Source organism: Myripristis murdjan, chromosome 17 (genome assembly GCF_902150065.1).
Source record: "Myripristis murdjan chromosome 17, fMyrMur1.1, whole genome shotgun sequence".
Lineage (NCBI taxonomy): Eukaryota > Metazoa > Chordata > Actinopteri > Holocentriformes > Holocentridae > Myripristis > Myripristis murdjan.
This window is the reverse complement of record NC_043996.1, coordinates 17,668,760-17,685,164: the sequence shown is the minus strand read 5'-3', so window position 1 is coordinate 17,685,164 and position 16,405 is coordinate 17,668,760. Positions and strand designations below refer to the sequence as shown.

General features: G+C 41.0%; 1 protein-coding gene across 2 annotated transcripts in view; it reads left to right on the top strand.

Annotated features, from left to right (window-relative positions):
• Positions 1-16,405, top strand: part of kcnab1b (potassium voltage-gated channel subfamily A regulatory beta subunit 1b) — a 49,860-nt gene that overhangs the window by 9,401 nt on the left and 24,054 nt on the right. The window contains exons 4-5 of one of the 2 annotated variants that reach the window (XM_030075225.1): positions 1,683-1,950; positions 8,336-8,929. In XM_030075225.1, the coding sequence (XP_029931085.1) occupies positions 8,715-8,929 (215 nt within the window). In that variant the 5' untranslated portion in view covers positions 1,683-1,950; positions 8,336-8,714. Of the gene's footprint in view, positions 1-1,682; positions 1,951-6,994; positions 7,437-8,335; positions 8,930-16,405 lie in introns of those variants that run through there. The other variant, XM_030075226.1, reaches the window with a different exon arrangement.

Sequence of the window (16,405 nt, the reverse complement as noted above, 5' to 3'; positions counted from 1 at the left end):
TTTGAATGTTTGTTTCATAAAATCCTGCATTTCCTCAACAGGATGAGAAAAGTACTTGAGTGCAAATAATAACCTAACATATCTACATGCTTTTTACACGCATCACTAGATTGTATAAGAGTCTGGGATTTGAATGCTGTCGTTCTCTGTCCACAAGAGGGCAGCCAGGTACTTAAAAAGGTAGGAGACTGTATGCAGTCCCAGTGTACAGCGAGTACAGTATGTATGTTTATATACCAGAATATTGATGGCTGAATAATAACAATTTCAGGATCCTTTTTGAGTTATAGAATCATGAAGAAAATGTGCACATCACTCTCCTTCAGAAATGAAATCAAAACCTCAAGGGTGACTGATAAAATATATATTCTTGCCTGGACAAGGTTACCAAACGCTGGCACAGCAAATGCAGAGTTGATTCGATGTAGACAGGTCATTTTAAATCTTATTTGAATCATTTGAAGTATAGTCACTGAGCCTGGGTTCAGCAGGTTTGACTGAGGGATCTTTGTTTTCATTTATACCAAATTAAAGGGATCTATATTTTAATTAACCAAGAAATAATTACACTGAGTTTCAGTAATTGTACCATCTGTTTTCAAACACTAGATGGGAGTCAGTACCTTCTTTCTGAGCTATTGCCAAGTACAACTCACACAGCAAAATGCGCTAATATTAATTCTGGGATAAATGCTCCTGGGGTTTATTATTCCTGACTGCCACAGACATTTTTGCCTAATTGAACAGTATGCATCCATTCCATTTCTATGCCTATTTCTGTATCTAGCTTAATATATCAGGTCTCTTTGACATCTATATAATTCATCTAGTTAAACAATAGAGACTTGAAACTGAATAAGTACACACAACTGTTTTGACATGCAGTATTTTGTTCAATGAATTCTGTGGACAAAAAAAAAAAGAAAGAAAGACAGAAATAAAGAACAGGAAAAAGAAAAAAGAGCCACTGAATCTGTGCATTCACAATGGATCAACATCCCAACCACATAATCTAAGTTCCCGGGAGCTTCCCTCGAGTTGCATTTGTTGTGTTTGTGCTCTCTGTCCCGCCGCAAGGAAATGTTACCAGCAAGGACTGAATGGATCACATTTTGTTCTTTGACTCAGCTACAACTCGGAAATAAGTGTAGTCAGAAATATCCACGGGCTTTGTTCAGCTTACTTCACAGACAAGCAGGCTTCTCCCGCTGGAGCCAGCCAGAGCTCACAGAGAGGCTCAAATAAAAGCTGCCTTTGTCATTTAATTTGTCAGTCATCTAAGAATAAAGTTGACATCATAGGTACGGCATACAGAGATATTTCTCGGGCCTCTCCACTATCTCTTTTGAGACTTTAAACATTTTGTTTGTGTGTGTGTGTGTGCATGTGTTTGGTTGTCTGGGCTTTGTCCATGCTCATGTGTAGTGGCTGTGACACATCTGTGGATATTATGCCTGGATATCTCTCTAAATCACTCTGTTGGACCTGGGCTTGAGGAGTTCTCTTCATCAAACAAACATGGATATTTTGTATAGTCCCACATGATCAGCATTGTGTCTGTATTTAGAAAGAGATTTTTTTTTAGGCCAGATTTTCTGCACAGGGTGGCTAAATATATTGAAAAGAGAGGGCCATGAAAGAGATGTGCTAACAAAAGAACGTGTCCCATCACACCGTTGCAGAAAAGGTCGATCCAAACATGTATCTCAAGGCAGCATGCAGTGAGATCCCTGTACCCAGACAGAGAGGGGGGCACAGGCTGGATTGCTGCCCCAGTTCTGTCCACCAGAGGCAGGGGGCAGGAACCAGGGTGTTCCCCACCATCGGCTGCCTTCCAAGAGGCATCGGAGCCAGCAGAGGTCGAGAGCAGAGGAGTTTGGAGGAGTTTCTCCATGTTCACGGCCATTTTGTCCAGGGATCTACCCAATCTTGTGCCAACATGGTCTACAGGTAGGCTGCACTGAAAAAGGTGTGTTAAAAAGTTCAAATAAATTGAGCATGTTCAGAAATTGTTCTGTACTAAGAATATAGATGTGAACCACACTCTGTCTTCGGCTACATGCAGAATTGATAGAGATTATAAATGGACATCTAGAAAATATGGCATATTGCAGCATAACCTTTATATTGCATTTGTTTTATTACATTGCACACTTTATATTACATTCATTTGTCACTATTTCTTTTACCATTATTACCCTTATATTGATATACTATGCTATATAATAATGCTGTATTATGACCTACATGCTCCTGTACAACTATTTATCAGCCTTAGTGCATAATTTGTTAGTGTGAACCTTACCAGGATAAACAGTCTCAGTAGTGTGTTATGCCAACATATTTCAGTTTGTATCATTTATAAACCACCATAATTATGATTAAAATTTAACTCTGCTCAGCAGGGTGCCTATCCTGTTAAATACCTAATGCCTTCATAGTTTCCTGATCGGGAAGAATCCTCCGTAGCACAGCAAGGGGCAGCTTTAATTCCTCTCTCTAATTAGACTTGATGTGAAGGGCACACGAGGCCACATCAGACACACTGTTATGTCTTTGGTAATTTTGGCTGTTCTCAGTGTGGTGGAAAGATTTGAGGAGTTAATAGCTGATAATTACTGATGACAGCAACAGCTGTTTTGACTGTCATATAGATACAGTAAGAGAGTGTGTTTTTTCATAATAATGTTTAATGGAATGATATTCTCCACTGCTACTGGTGTCTTGTAGGTTTCTAAAACTCAAACGGCTCTGCAGTGAACAGAAAAGAAGTGGCCAAAGTTTGAAATAATTTTCATGCAAAGTTTAGCCAATATCCAACCATCCCACTCTCTCTTTTTCTCTAAAGGCTCGCTGTTTAATGAAAAGGTCCAAGAATTCCCTGTCTGCCTGCTATTAGCCCTGATTAATAGTGTGTGTGTGTGTGTGTGTGTGTGTGTGTGTGTGTGTGTGTGTGTGTGTGTGTGTGTGTGTGTGTGTGTGTGTGAATTTGTGAGTGTGCGAGTAAAGAATAATAATCGACCTACTGTAATACTATAGACACCATTAAGAATATGCTCCATATTCATAAAATGTACTCACCTGGGGCCAGTTTATCTATACAGTGCCAACAGCAATAAGAACCTGTATTAGGATTATAATTGGGTAGCTAATGTCAAATTCATTTATTTTTAATGATGATAAATTATTAACACAGATCATGTCCTTCATGATAATGATGTTCCATCATGACAAAATTTGCCGTTGCATTTACTGGTATAATAATCATTTTCTGTGGTAGCCTGGGTGCTTGTGATGTATCTGTGACATTGTATTCATTACAGTCTTGCATATGCATGGCTCATCAAATAGTTCAAACTCACTTAAGTGTATTTTTATGATGTATTTTATTTTTTGTGTAAGCTCACAACGTGCTTTCAGTACATTTATAGTGTACACATATAGTGAGTGGTTGTTATTCATAACCTTCACTTTACAAACCTCTGAACATCTGATATTCTGCAGGTAAACACAGGCATTTCATCAATAGTGAATCTATGAATTGTGGTAGCTCGCTGAGTCTGAGTGCTTCGCCCTTAGATATAAATGGTGCCGCAGGAATTGTCATTCACTTCACTTTATCATTCAATACCACCACAAAGATACCACATGCCTCCTAGGCAGGTGCATAAGGTCACTAAGCATCTATAGAGGTTGCCACAATATAGATGTCAGCATTGATCAATGTAACTATATATAGCGAACTCAAACTGAGATGAGGTTATGGCAGAGGCTGGAAATGACTGCAGTGATGATGATGATGATGATGATGCATATGCTGATGGCCATAATGGTAATTGTCATCACGGTGGAAGTGATGATGATAATAGGACTAATGATTATGCGGTGATGGTGGTGATGAAGATGTAGTGGTGATAATATATGTAGACAATATGGATGTTTGTTCTGGTGCCAATGTGAAAAGATGACAATTATGCGGGTGATGATGATTATGATGATGATGATGTTGATGTTGACCTGATAGTTTACTTCAGAGCATGATACAGTATTGGCCCTTCCTCTCAAACTCAGAGTCCAGCTTGCTCATCAATATTTTATATGTTTCCCAAAGTGAAAGTTGTAGTGCTTAATAACTCTTGCCATTATGTCAACATGGTGTCAACGCAACACTATTAGGGCTGATTAAACAACCAGTTCCTCCTCTGTGGTTCTGTACATGCAGTGCATCACAATGACTTGTGCTCCCAGGCTTATCCACAGCATAAGGAGTTACTATGGGCTGGAGGGGTGATGGGGATGAGAGAGCCGTGTTAAATGCCGATTTAGTATGGAGGGAGAAAGGAGAGATAGAGCGAAGAGATGAAGGGGGGACTAGAGAGAGAGGCGATAAGCGAGAGAGCAGATGAGGGGAAAAAACATCTAGCAGAGAAAAATATGTGGAGGGAGAAATGGTTGAGTAAAGAGAGAGAACTGCTGCGGCAGTGACGTCACAGACAGCACAGAAAGGTTTCCCTCCTTTATTATCTCTCATTTTCTCAGCAGGAGGTTAGCGCTGATAAAGAAAACTAGCGATTAAACGCTGAATAGGTTTTGAATACTTGAGTAAAATGTGGGACAAAGAAAGGAAAATCTTTTTTGTCTAGCAGCCTACTGTGTACAGGGCTGCAATTATGAGACATGATATCTAGTGGAACAGAGTCCCTTATTTGTATAGCAATGGCTATTATGAATAAGATCACTATACCCTGTATAAATTTGCATAGCATTTCAGCAAAGCACAGGCAATGCTTATAAAGTATTAATGTTGCTCACAAAAGAATCATCTGGACTGTGTAGCATCTGTAAGATTTTATGAACCTCTCCAAATGCAGCGTCACGGTCACTCAACTATGAGAGCGTCTACATACTTACCGTATGGAGGTTGTCTGTTCCAGAACTCAATTATAGATTCTTACTGGACCAATTAAGGCAAACTTGTGAGCCTCAGGGCAACAGCGTTATTGCCCACTGGGGATTCCAGCCTAGAATGTACAGCTCTAGTTCACGCATTTGACTGACACACTTTAAAATGGGATCGACAGGGACGAAGCTCTAGCCTTGGAGGAGCTGATGACATTAGGAAAGTGTTTGCAACTTCCTCCAATTGAGCAGTACCTTTCCAGAATACTGCAAAACAACATGACTAAACCAAAGCAGTGCTCGCTGGCAGGCAGAGTGCAGGCTGCAGCACACAGGCCACTGTACAAATGGTGGCTCACTAGAGCAGTGGCACCCTCAAGGGGTCACATGGTGATTTTTAGAGAGTAATCTGATCTGATGATTTATTGAGCCTGGGGGAAAAAAATTACAAATTTCCTTTGTTTTTCACTGGTTGTGGTCGATGCCTTTTCTTGTGAAATTTAGAGGATTCGTTTCTTTTTGGTTTTAGATACATAACAGCGAGACAATATTATCATTTATGGAAGAGACATAAAAACAAATCATGACAAGCACAATGACCATTATATGTTGATATGAATTCAAGGTTATGGATATAATTAATTTCTAAGTATGAGGAGATGGATTCTGCTGAAGTTAAGGATTGGGGATAGTATGGATTTATATTGTGTGTCAGGTGCACCTGCATATATTTATTTGAAAGGCTTAAATATGTAATTATAAATGTAACTACATATGTTATGTCATCATATATGTATGCAGTGTGTGTGTGAGTGTGAATAGACATATAAAGGGGACTTGTGGGGCCAGACAAGGTTGAGATGGGGGGTATCCCAGACACAGCCAGAGCTAGACCCAATCACAAAGGGAGACAAATCACCCACAGCAGCAGAGCAAGGTGGAGTTGAATCAGCTATGGGCCATTTCTTCATTAATAAAAAATAGGAAAAAAAATTTAATATTTTTCCAAGGCTTCTTCCAAAAATGAATTAAGTAAAATGGCTTGAATAAAGAGAATAAAAATCACTATTTTGTGTGATATTTCATAGTTCTGTAGCTACATTTGCGTCTAAATCAACTGGTGGTGAAGAGGAATGGTTTAATTTTTGAGGGTCATGTGGAGAAAAAAAGCTTGAAAGTATGTGGATGTGTATTGCATGCACTTTAAATGACCATAAACTGGTATAGGTTCACATCAAACATATTGCATGCCAATCACATGGTATGCAGCACAGCATGCAGTGCCTCAGACATATAGACATCTGACCAGGAGAGCTGCCTAACCAACCCCCATTCCTACAACTGCTCACCCAGAAACTGCCCTCGGCATCAATACCAATGGAGGCCTGCAGAGTTGACTACCACAACTGTCTACAATTATCAAATGCATTCGCAAGGATATAAATAAGACTGTGGTGCCCTCAAGGTCTGCGGATGTTCAATGAACCGTGAAATCCTGCATTGTCACATTAGTGCTCTGTGGGGGAGGACAAGAACAATGCAGTGCTGCCTGAACACCGCCTGACTCACGCTTTATTTCACTGTTACACATTTACCGGCCCCTACTTAACATCTGCTGTGAGGAGCGCAGGTCAGGGTGGGATTCTCTTGGTGCTTCTTGCAGAGAGTGAAGAATTATAGCCTATCATCTTTCGCGGTGGATGATATGGAGTGCGGTTAAAACATGTAATTTGTACAAGGCTTACAAGTTGTATGTAAATCCTGTTATGTGATTTCATATGGAACTGGAGTGTAAAGAGGGCATACACCGTAACTGTAGTGGAAAGAGGGGGTAGCAAGTAAAACGCCTCAGAAGTAGTCCACAGTGAACACACATGTAGGTTACTGTAATCGACCATATGATGCCACCTTAGCATCCTGCCTGAGGCTTTTTTCTTTCACCATATAGCCACACACACACACACACACACACATTGAATTCAGTTCAGAATGAATCTATCCCCCGTCGCTCTCTCTCTCTCCCCCTCTGAGTGTGTGGCGCCATAGTGAAAAACGCTGCAGTTCTTTCAGCCAGTCAGTCAGAGCCTGTAGCCTATATACACTGTCTCTCCTCATTCACTCCCTGGCTCACTCTCTTCACTCAACACGCGCTGCTCCTCGCCTCCTCACTCCCCCTCTCACTGTGCGTCTGTCCTCTCCTCCCTCAAGCGAGGTACCATGCATCCTCCTTTCTCGTCCTTCTACTCTTCGCTTGTCTGTTATCATTCCAGGATCCCTTTATCAAATCGCGCTCTTTTGCTGCAAAGCGGGGGACCGTAAGCCACCCCGCTTCCTTGAGGACTTTGGAGACAGGACAAGGTTGCCAGGTTGGAGGACAGCTGCCGGGAGCACCACTGCTTCTTCTGTTGGGATGCATATCTTCCTGGGACATCTGCTTGCTGTGTGACACCGCTCGGTTCCCCTTTAACTCGCAGGAGGGTGCACATCAATCAGGAATCTCCTCATCCCTCTGTCTCAGACAGTGCCGACAACTCGATGTGTGTAAGAACACATGCATCAGTAAAGATTTGCCTTGTGTGTATCTGTGTATGTGCACTTGGGGAATACGAATGTAGATGTGGGCCAGAGTAAATTTGGATTACTGTCTGCAAGAGTGTGCTTTTCTGCGAAAGCATGACCCTGTTTGTTGTATCTGTGAGATGAAGGAGAGGGTGTCTGTGATTATGTGTGTGAAAGAGAGAGAGCGAGAGAGCAAAAAAAGTACAGTGTGATGCGGTGTTATTCTCCTCAGTCCAGGTGTTTGACTAAAAGGTTTATCCGCGGTTTGAGGGCAAGAAAGACTCCCCAGACACCCACAGCTCCTGGCGGCTTGACAAAGCCTCCAAGACAGCTCTTAGAGAAAGGGAAAAAAAAGCATGCAGACAAAAAAGAAGCAAAGATAAGTAGAAGGTTAAAGTCTGACAGAAGAAAAGTGGAAAAGGCATAGGAAAGGGTGAGCAAGATAACAGGACAGACAGAGCGAGAAAGAGAAGAAGAAGAGACAGAATGACAGAAAGAACCAGGGCAGAATCGCAGTGATTCTGAATATTGCCAGACAGAGATTGGAGAGGCTTAGAGATTGGAGCGGAAGGCATTAAGGTGGAGTAAACGAAACGGAGCAAGATAAGAGCGCAAGAGAGAGTTTCTCAGATTTGTCTCGGTTAAGTCTTCTTTTCAGGACTGCAGGGAATCTCTCTCCCCTCACACCTTTAACCCCAACCCCCTCTGACCTTATTTTTCTTTTTCACACACATACACACACTCCCGAGTGCATTCCTCCCTCTCTGCTCTCCTCTGTCAGTCAAGTGCTTCATTGGACGGCTCTTCAAGCTAATCATTCAGTACCTCCTCTCCTCCATCCCTCCCCCTCCATCTCCATCCTCTGTCACACTCTCAGGTGGAGCCAGACCTGCGCAGGATCCCCGTCTCTTCTCCTCACACACTGACAACTGCTCGCCGGTCAATCCCTGAGCGGGACTGCACCTCTGCTATGCCCTCGCTTATCTAAACATTGGCTTGAGATTCTCCTGCCAGAGCAGCCGAAGCAAAAGAAGACCAAGCAGACTCCCCTCTTCTGCCAGTGACCTCCATGTGAGATTCAGCAGCGCCAGACCAGACCGGCCCAGATCACTGTCTTTCAACCTCAAATAAGTTGGACAACATCACAACCTGAGTGTTCTGGTGACAGGAAAGGACTGATACTTTTTTTTTTAGTTTTGTTTTTGGCAAACCTTGCTGAGCCCAGCTCCAGCAGCCTCTGAACCCCCCCAGCAGCCATGCAGGTGTCCTTTGCGTGCACGGACCATGGGCTGAAGGCCCCTCGTAATGGTGAGCACAGCAAGCAGAATGCCACCAGTCCCAACTCAGCCAGCCAGGCCCGGGCCCGCTTCCGCACTGTGGCCCTGATAGCACGCAGCCTGGGCTCCTTCACCCACCGCTACCACCACAACCTGAAGGAGTCCACCGCCAAGCTCACCGGCATGAAATACCGGTACGTAGACGATACACCAATGTGGATTGTGTGAGAGGGCATAGCAGTTTAGTTTTTTGCCCAGTGATAAAACAGAAGTGAGATGATAAAGGATCAATACATTAATGAAAAGTAAATTAAAAATCATAAAATATCAAAATAAGCAAACAAGCAAAACAAAAACAAGGTGAGAAACAAAGATAGATAACACTGAATTGGGTAATGGATGACCTGATGACCTGTTCAGAGCATTTCCCTCCTTTTCCTCAGTGCATGCTGGGACAGACATCAGTCTGCCATGATCCTGAACTGAAATTCAGGGCGTAAGAAAATGAATGACTAATTGAACAGAATCTGAATGACGACAGTTTACAATAAAATCACATAACTGAGGCAAAATAAACTGAAATAGTGCTGACTGAGACAGTTACGCCATAGAGGAAAAAGTTAGTGAATGCGAGGATGAGTGTTTGTGTGTGTGTGTGTGTATCAGTTCAAAGAGAGAAATGGCAGATAGATTTACTAGCAGTGTAAATGTTCTACAAGTTGATAACTTCCATAGTTTATAATTGACAGCAAGCGCCTCCAGTTGTAAATATGAGCTTGTGAACTTTGTAGAGGATATGGGATTCTGGTGTATTTCTTGATAAAATATACAGAATTGAAACATTGTCGTGTTTTATGTTAACCAAGAGATTTTATGTTAATCTCTTCTGTAAGGTATAGTTTGGTGGCAAATGCAGAATCCCATAAGATGCTGCAGTGTATGAGCATATAGGTACAATAATCATGAGAAAAAAACAGATACACCGTTGGGTGTATTCAACCAAAAAATACAAAATTAAATCAGCCTCTGGACACGTACATGTATATGTGAGTATAGACCTGTTCACTGGATGTTGTAAATAAATAAAGTAACAGTACATTATAATACAGAGTTGAAAAAAAAAATTCTAATAAATTGCTGATGTTTTTAATGTTTGTCACTTAATTGCAAACGAGATTAATATGCTTTCCAAGAGTAATTTTCATTAATCCAGATAACATCAATCCTTGTGATGAAACTTGGCTAATTCCAGACTTAACAATAGGGCAATTACTTTTTCCTATTATTTCTCCTTTGATTGTTTTGAACTGAATATTATGAAGTCATTGCTTTTTTTTCTTTAACATTCAGGGGTATTTTTAGTCAGATGTGCAGCTGATGGGAGGTGGGTCTAATAATACCATGATTCCATCATCCCACTCATCTCCCATAATAAACCTGATAGTTGAAGTGTGCTCCACATAACTCAATATATTGCCAGATATACTATACACATCAGAATATATAAAGGGTTTCCTCACTACATTAAGCAGATGAGATGAGCTTAATCTTTCAGGTCTCCCGGAGGCTCTTTGTGCCTTTCCAGCTTGTTCAATACCCTCAGCATCTATTTGAGACTCCAGCCATGTTGCAATGCAGCACCACATACTCAGCTGTGACTGACTGTATGTATATTGTGGGAACTGCAGTGGAGCTGTCCATGTGCGTCTGTGCTGGGAGATCGAACAAGAGCGGGCAAAGTAAACAATGCTCTCTCATCTCACGGACTGGACTCTTAACCCGTACCGCAGGAGCAAAATAGTAGCTTTCACCTCACTGTTAACTCACTGGAGAGGGTGACATCATCCTTTTCTGTGTCAGGATCAAGAGGGACAGGAGACATGGATGCAAAGGGGTAGACAGGGTGAAGTGAGTGAAGAAAAAAGATAGAAAAAAGAAAGAAAGAAAAAAATGAAAGACAGGAAAGAAAAGAGAAGCTGGGCACGCAGGTCAAGCTCACGGTAAAGAAGCAATTAGCAGAATCTGGGTAGATTGGATGTGAAGCAGCTACAGTAAATGTGATAAGTGTCTGCTTGTCTCCTCGTTTCCATAACAACATTGAAATAGCCAACTCCAATCTCTTCACAATGGCAAACAGGCCTGGTGGCTCCATTGTACTGACTGGCCTAGCGTTTACAAAAGATTTTTGTCATAAATAAAAACAAAAAAGCAATGCTGAAATTCTGTCTTCTTCTAAAAGTCCCTCACTTCACTTTTCCTCCAAAATGTACAACACAGATGTAACCAACAAGAAGTCCCGGTTTTGCCCCGCTTGTTTCTGCTTCTTTTCCCACAGGAATTATTAGAAAAATTCGGTACTAATGCAGGGATGATGCAAAGCCAGGTGACTTCTAAACTGCTTGCTGCTTTGTGAGATTTGTAACACTGGGGTCTGCTCATCCTTACAGTTCCTTGTAAAAACAGGTGGAGGAAGTTTGCTGTAAAGCTGTCTCCAAGCTCTTAGCAAATCCCCCCATTTTCATCACACAGAGAAGCAAATGTTGGATGAAAGCTCTCATCTGTCATTTCACCTCCCTCTGTTTCCGTCTCTCTCACTCTCTCTCTCTCTCTCTCTCCGTCCCTCCCCCCTCTCAACTTCTGATTCAAAGCTGTTCAGTTAAACTGGATACTCATATTGCTTTAGACACCATCTGACTGGGAATCTCTCCCTCTTGAAGCAAAGCCAAGACCACAACTGAATCGGAGTGGGAAAGATTATTTGAAGTTCTGTCTGTGTTGACCAGTGCAAGCATTTTTTCCAGTGCAAATGCAAGTGTGTGTGCACGCATGCATGTATTGCATATGTTTTTGTGAGTTTTATGAGTTTTTATGTGTATGTGTGTCTGTGGGTGTAAATATAATATGCGGAAATATGTGTGTTTAGGTGAAGCTCCTCCTACTAAGGCGCACTGGGAACATCTGAAGGCGTAGGAACTTCAAACATGAAGATCTAGTGACCAGAACAAGGGGGCACAAACTAATAATACCACCATCAACTACATGTTCTGTTGTCATGGCAATCTGAAAATAGTCTTAATTGCAGTATCCCCTGCCTGCAACTTTCTGTGGCTGTGTTTCCTCTCCTTGTCCTCCTAAAAAGAAAACAACCACATAAAACAAACTCATACCACATTCAAAGTTAGGGATGTGGGCTGCCCCAGTCCCACAGACGAGATGATGTAACACGACATGCTGGGTTTATTGGCTTGACGCGCTGTTCAGATTATTTCTGGCTCCTGATGTGGAGCCCCTGGTTGTCTGGATTGAGGTCCATTCGGTCATGAAGCACCAGAAGGCCTTTTGACAGTCCAGGAGGTTTGGGGAATATTCCGCTTGGTTGCTTCAGAGCTGCACTGCAGATGGGCATGCAAAAATCCCTTCTGTTGGTTTCTTGGATAGTGGCTTATCAGTGGCCAGCAGAGATAGAGCGAGACACTCTGTGCTGCGTGTGCGTCTGTGTGTCTCCGTGTATCAAAAGTGAGTTTGCAATGTATAAAGTAAGCGTGTAATGTGTGTTTTTGTGCTGGCATTATGATAAGAGAGCGACAGCAAGGTGGCTTCATTACTAATTTGTCTATAATTTCAAGGAATTCTAATACCACCACGCTGTCATTTGTTCTAAAATCTAAAAAAGTAAAAGTTTTGGAGGAAATTGCAAGTGTTCGAACCCCATTTATTTGTCAGAATCAGGCGCAGAGCCAATATCATCCTTGCGTTCACGGATGACTCTCCTGTGCCTGTAGCTTTATGCTTTTAATTAAAAGTCAGATAAAAGTCCTCTCCTTTTCTGGCAAGGCCCTCTAATAATGTGATCAACTACTGTGCTATCAGACCTTAAAGGAAAATACTGGTGTTATTGAGTTGTTACTCTGTCTCTATCATTTTTCTCACCCTCTTTTGGGTACAACATATATCATTAGATTGTAGTGGAAAGTCTCATTACCTACTGGGGCACAGATTGAAAATTAGGCAATATCCTGAGGTCATACATTGTTGTCAGTATTAAGTAACCGTCTATCAAGTATTTTGATGTTTTGTTAAGGCTGGCCGAAGAGCATTTCAGTCCCAGCATGCAGCTACAAATGCAGATACAGATAACTAGAGCTGTCTGGTTTATTTGAAACTTTTGGTTTGTTGCACCATGTTAAACAGCCGACTCACTTAAAGACATACACTAGATTTGGTGATCAGTAAAGGCATCAGTTTTTCTACTACTACTACTTTACTTGTACCACTACTACTATAAAAGACTTCTCTGCCCTTTCTGACCGCATTTGCTTTGATATGTTAATCAGTGCTGATAGCGAATCCACATCTGTTTCCATAAAGAGAAGGTGTATAAATGAGAAATCCAGTACTTTATAAATGGAAACCATGTCAGCATTACCGAGCATAAAATCAGCTTCTGTTTATTTTCTCCCTGACAATTTTGCTTCGAATTTTCTGAAGGCAATTGATACTGCTGCACGAGTGCAGATTAAAGTAATTTCTGGCAAACACCGGGCTCCATAAAAAAACACCTCAGCTGTAGCAAGTCAAAAAAAGGAATGCGGGAGAGCAGCACATACATGGAGGAAAACTAAACTTCAACAAGCACAAACATCATATTTTCAACTCTAAAACTGGCATGGCGAGACAATTTTTTTTTCTCCAATATTATTAATAGGAATATCAACAATCCCCATGTTTTATTTACTTCTGTTGATAAGCTGACAAATACTCTCTGAGACAATATGTCCCAGACCTTCTCTACCAAGAAGTGCAATGAGTTTATATCCTTCTTTAGTGATCAAATTAAGTATTAGACAAGCTACCAATACCTCCCTATTAAACAATGGTAGTACACTGCCTCAACCACCTCACAGAGATAATTTGGTTAAGGTGACTCACAGTTAACTGTTGTTGATTATGAAACCCTAAAGCATATTGTGATGCAGCTGAAACCATCCACTTGTTGTGCAAATACTGCATTGTTCACTCCAATCAGAATTTTTTTCCTCAACTTCCTAAACCCTTTTTAAAAAAGAGCTCCATCAGCACGTTGATTCCAACTAATTACAGATCTGTTTCTAATATTGCTTTTTTAGGAATAATTTCTAACAAAGTTGAATTTAATCGGCTTAGTGACTTCTTAAATATAAATGGCTATTTTGATAGCTATCAATCCGGCTTCTAAACTAATCAAAGCACTGAAACAGTTCCTACTAAGGCCCCTGAATGACTTTTTTCTAAATACAGATTCAGGGAAAATATCCGTTCTTGTTCTACTGGATGTCACGGCGGCATTTGATACAGTTGATCACCAGATATTCATAAACAGATTAGAAAACTGGGTAGGGCTATCTGGAATGACACTCAACTGGTTCAAGTCATGTATTGAGGGCAAAAGCTATTTTGTAATAACCAACAAGTATGAATCTGAACAGGTGACTTTAGCCTGTGGAGTTCCCCAAGGCCTAATTCTTGGACGTTTCTTGTTTAACCTGTACATGCTCCCTCTTTTCTAAATCATGCAACAAAACAAGGTTGCTTACCGTAACTAAGCAGATGATTCATAGATCTATTAGTTACTGTCCTAAGATGACTTCAATCCAGCAAACTCATTGTATACTTAGAGCAACTAAACACCTGGATGCAGCAAAAGATTCTCCAGTTGAACAGTGACAAGACTGAGCTAATTGCATTTGCTCTTCTAGAAATGGGGCTGATGACTAAAGGCTAAGTAAGAAATCTCAGTGTTTTACTTGATTCTGATCTTCCTTTTTGCAGCCATATAAAATAAATAACCAAGATACAATTTTATCATCTAAAGAAATGTAACATAAATTAGGGATTATATGTCCAATCAAGTTTACTGTTGCAATTGTCTCCTATCCAAAATGCTGCTGCAAGGATTTTAATTAGAGCTAAGGGATCTGAGCATCACACCATTGCTTTTTTTTTTTTTTTAAATCACTGATTGGCCAAAATATATGGCTGACATGCTTATAGTGTAATCCCAAAGGTCCCTAGATCCTCACTAAAATGTCAGCTGGTTGTATGAAGGGTACAAACAACATTTGGAGAAGCAGCATTTAGTTATCATGCTGCAGCTGGAAGCAACTCCCAAAAATTCTGAAATGTGCACCCTGTTAATCTACTTTTAAATCTATTTGGCATACTACTGCACTGTAACTGCGCTATTCTTTTACTCTATTTTTATTTCTTTCATTTTTATGCTTTTGTTGTTCATGTCATGTATTATAAACATTTTTTGTCTTAATGTACCATTGCCTTTTAAAGTGTTTATTGCACTTTATGTCAAGCACTTTGAATTTCTTCTGGATCTGAAAGGTGCTACCATACATAAATAAACTTGCCATTGCCATTACAATGTATTTTGAATAATAATAGCAGTAAACTGTGATTTTTTTGCCAATCAGAATGCAGCCCAAGGAGCAGAGGGACACAGTACATTGACTTAATGAATACCTGTTGGTACATAATGAGAATTTCACCACATATGATAAAATTGTTTTGAAAAAAACTTGCCTCCAGCAGCTTTGAGCATTTAGGCAGTCTGCTTTTGTTTATCACTGAGTAGTAGATGGGTCTTTACAAGATGTCTGGAAGCTCATGTGATAGAGGATGATTGTCAAAGTTCCTTAATCTCTCCATAGATGCCTGCACTTTTTGACAGCTATAGTGGGGACATATATTACCTGTCTGAAGCAACCACAGGGACTACAGGGACATAATGTGCAGATATTCAGCTGATGTGGCACTAATACCAGTCACCATAAATCATCATTTGCTTGGGTGTTGTTCCCTGTGTGTTTGTGTTTGTGTTTGTGTTTGTGTTTGTGTTTGTGTTTGTGTTTGTGTAGTGGGCAAGTGTGTGTGCCTGCGTGCCTGTATGTGTAACTTGATGGCTGCCGGTGTGTCTCTAATTTATTGTTATTACCCACTTTTTCCATCATACATCAAACTGCTGATCATTCTTGAATAAAATGGACATGTTCTCCCACACCATTTACTACAGTTAACAGCCTTGACAGTTCTGCTGTGATGTGTTGCTCTAATAGCATGAGCCAGAGTGTTTCACAACTGGAGCCTTAGAGCGCAGAGCTCCACTCAGCCTAAAGACTAAACAAGCCCCCGAAGACGAGAGCAGCTCAATCTCTCACTTAAACGACCAGTTTGCGCAGGGTGCATCAAAGCTTTAAATAGAGTTCATAACTGCAGTGTACGTTTTTCTGTATGCATAATGGCCGTATAATTGCATTGCTTTTACAGAGGCAATTTGGGCTTTTTTCATTAAGTGAGTTTACATCCAGTAACTATAATCACAAGGGATAAATGATTATTGCAAGTGATAAAACAGAAACAGAATACTGTGTGATGAATCTGAGCAATAGAATGAAACAATTGTCTGCAATGCATTAGGAGCTGCACAGCCAGGATTTTTCATCTCATTTAGGGGAAGACAAGCCAAAGCATCAAGTAATCACTACACCGAGGAATTTGTCTTTTTCTCCAAATCTAACTTTGCTTAGGGCAAATCTGACCTTAGATACCTTTCGTCCTGACGGCAACACTGTGCATGTTTAACAGTGTCGACCTGTTCTGGCCCAATCAGCTGTTCTGCACCC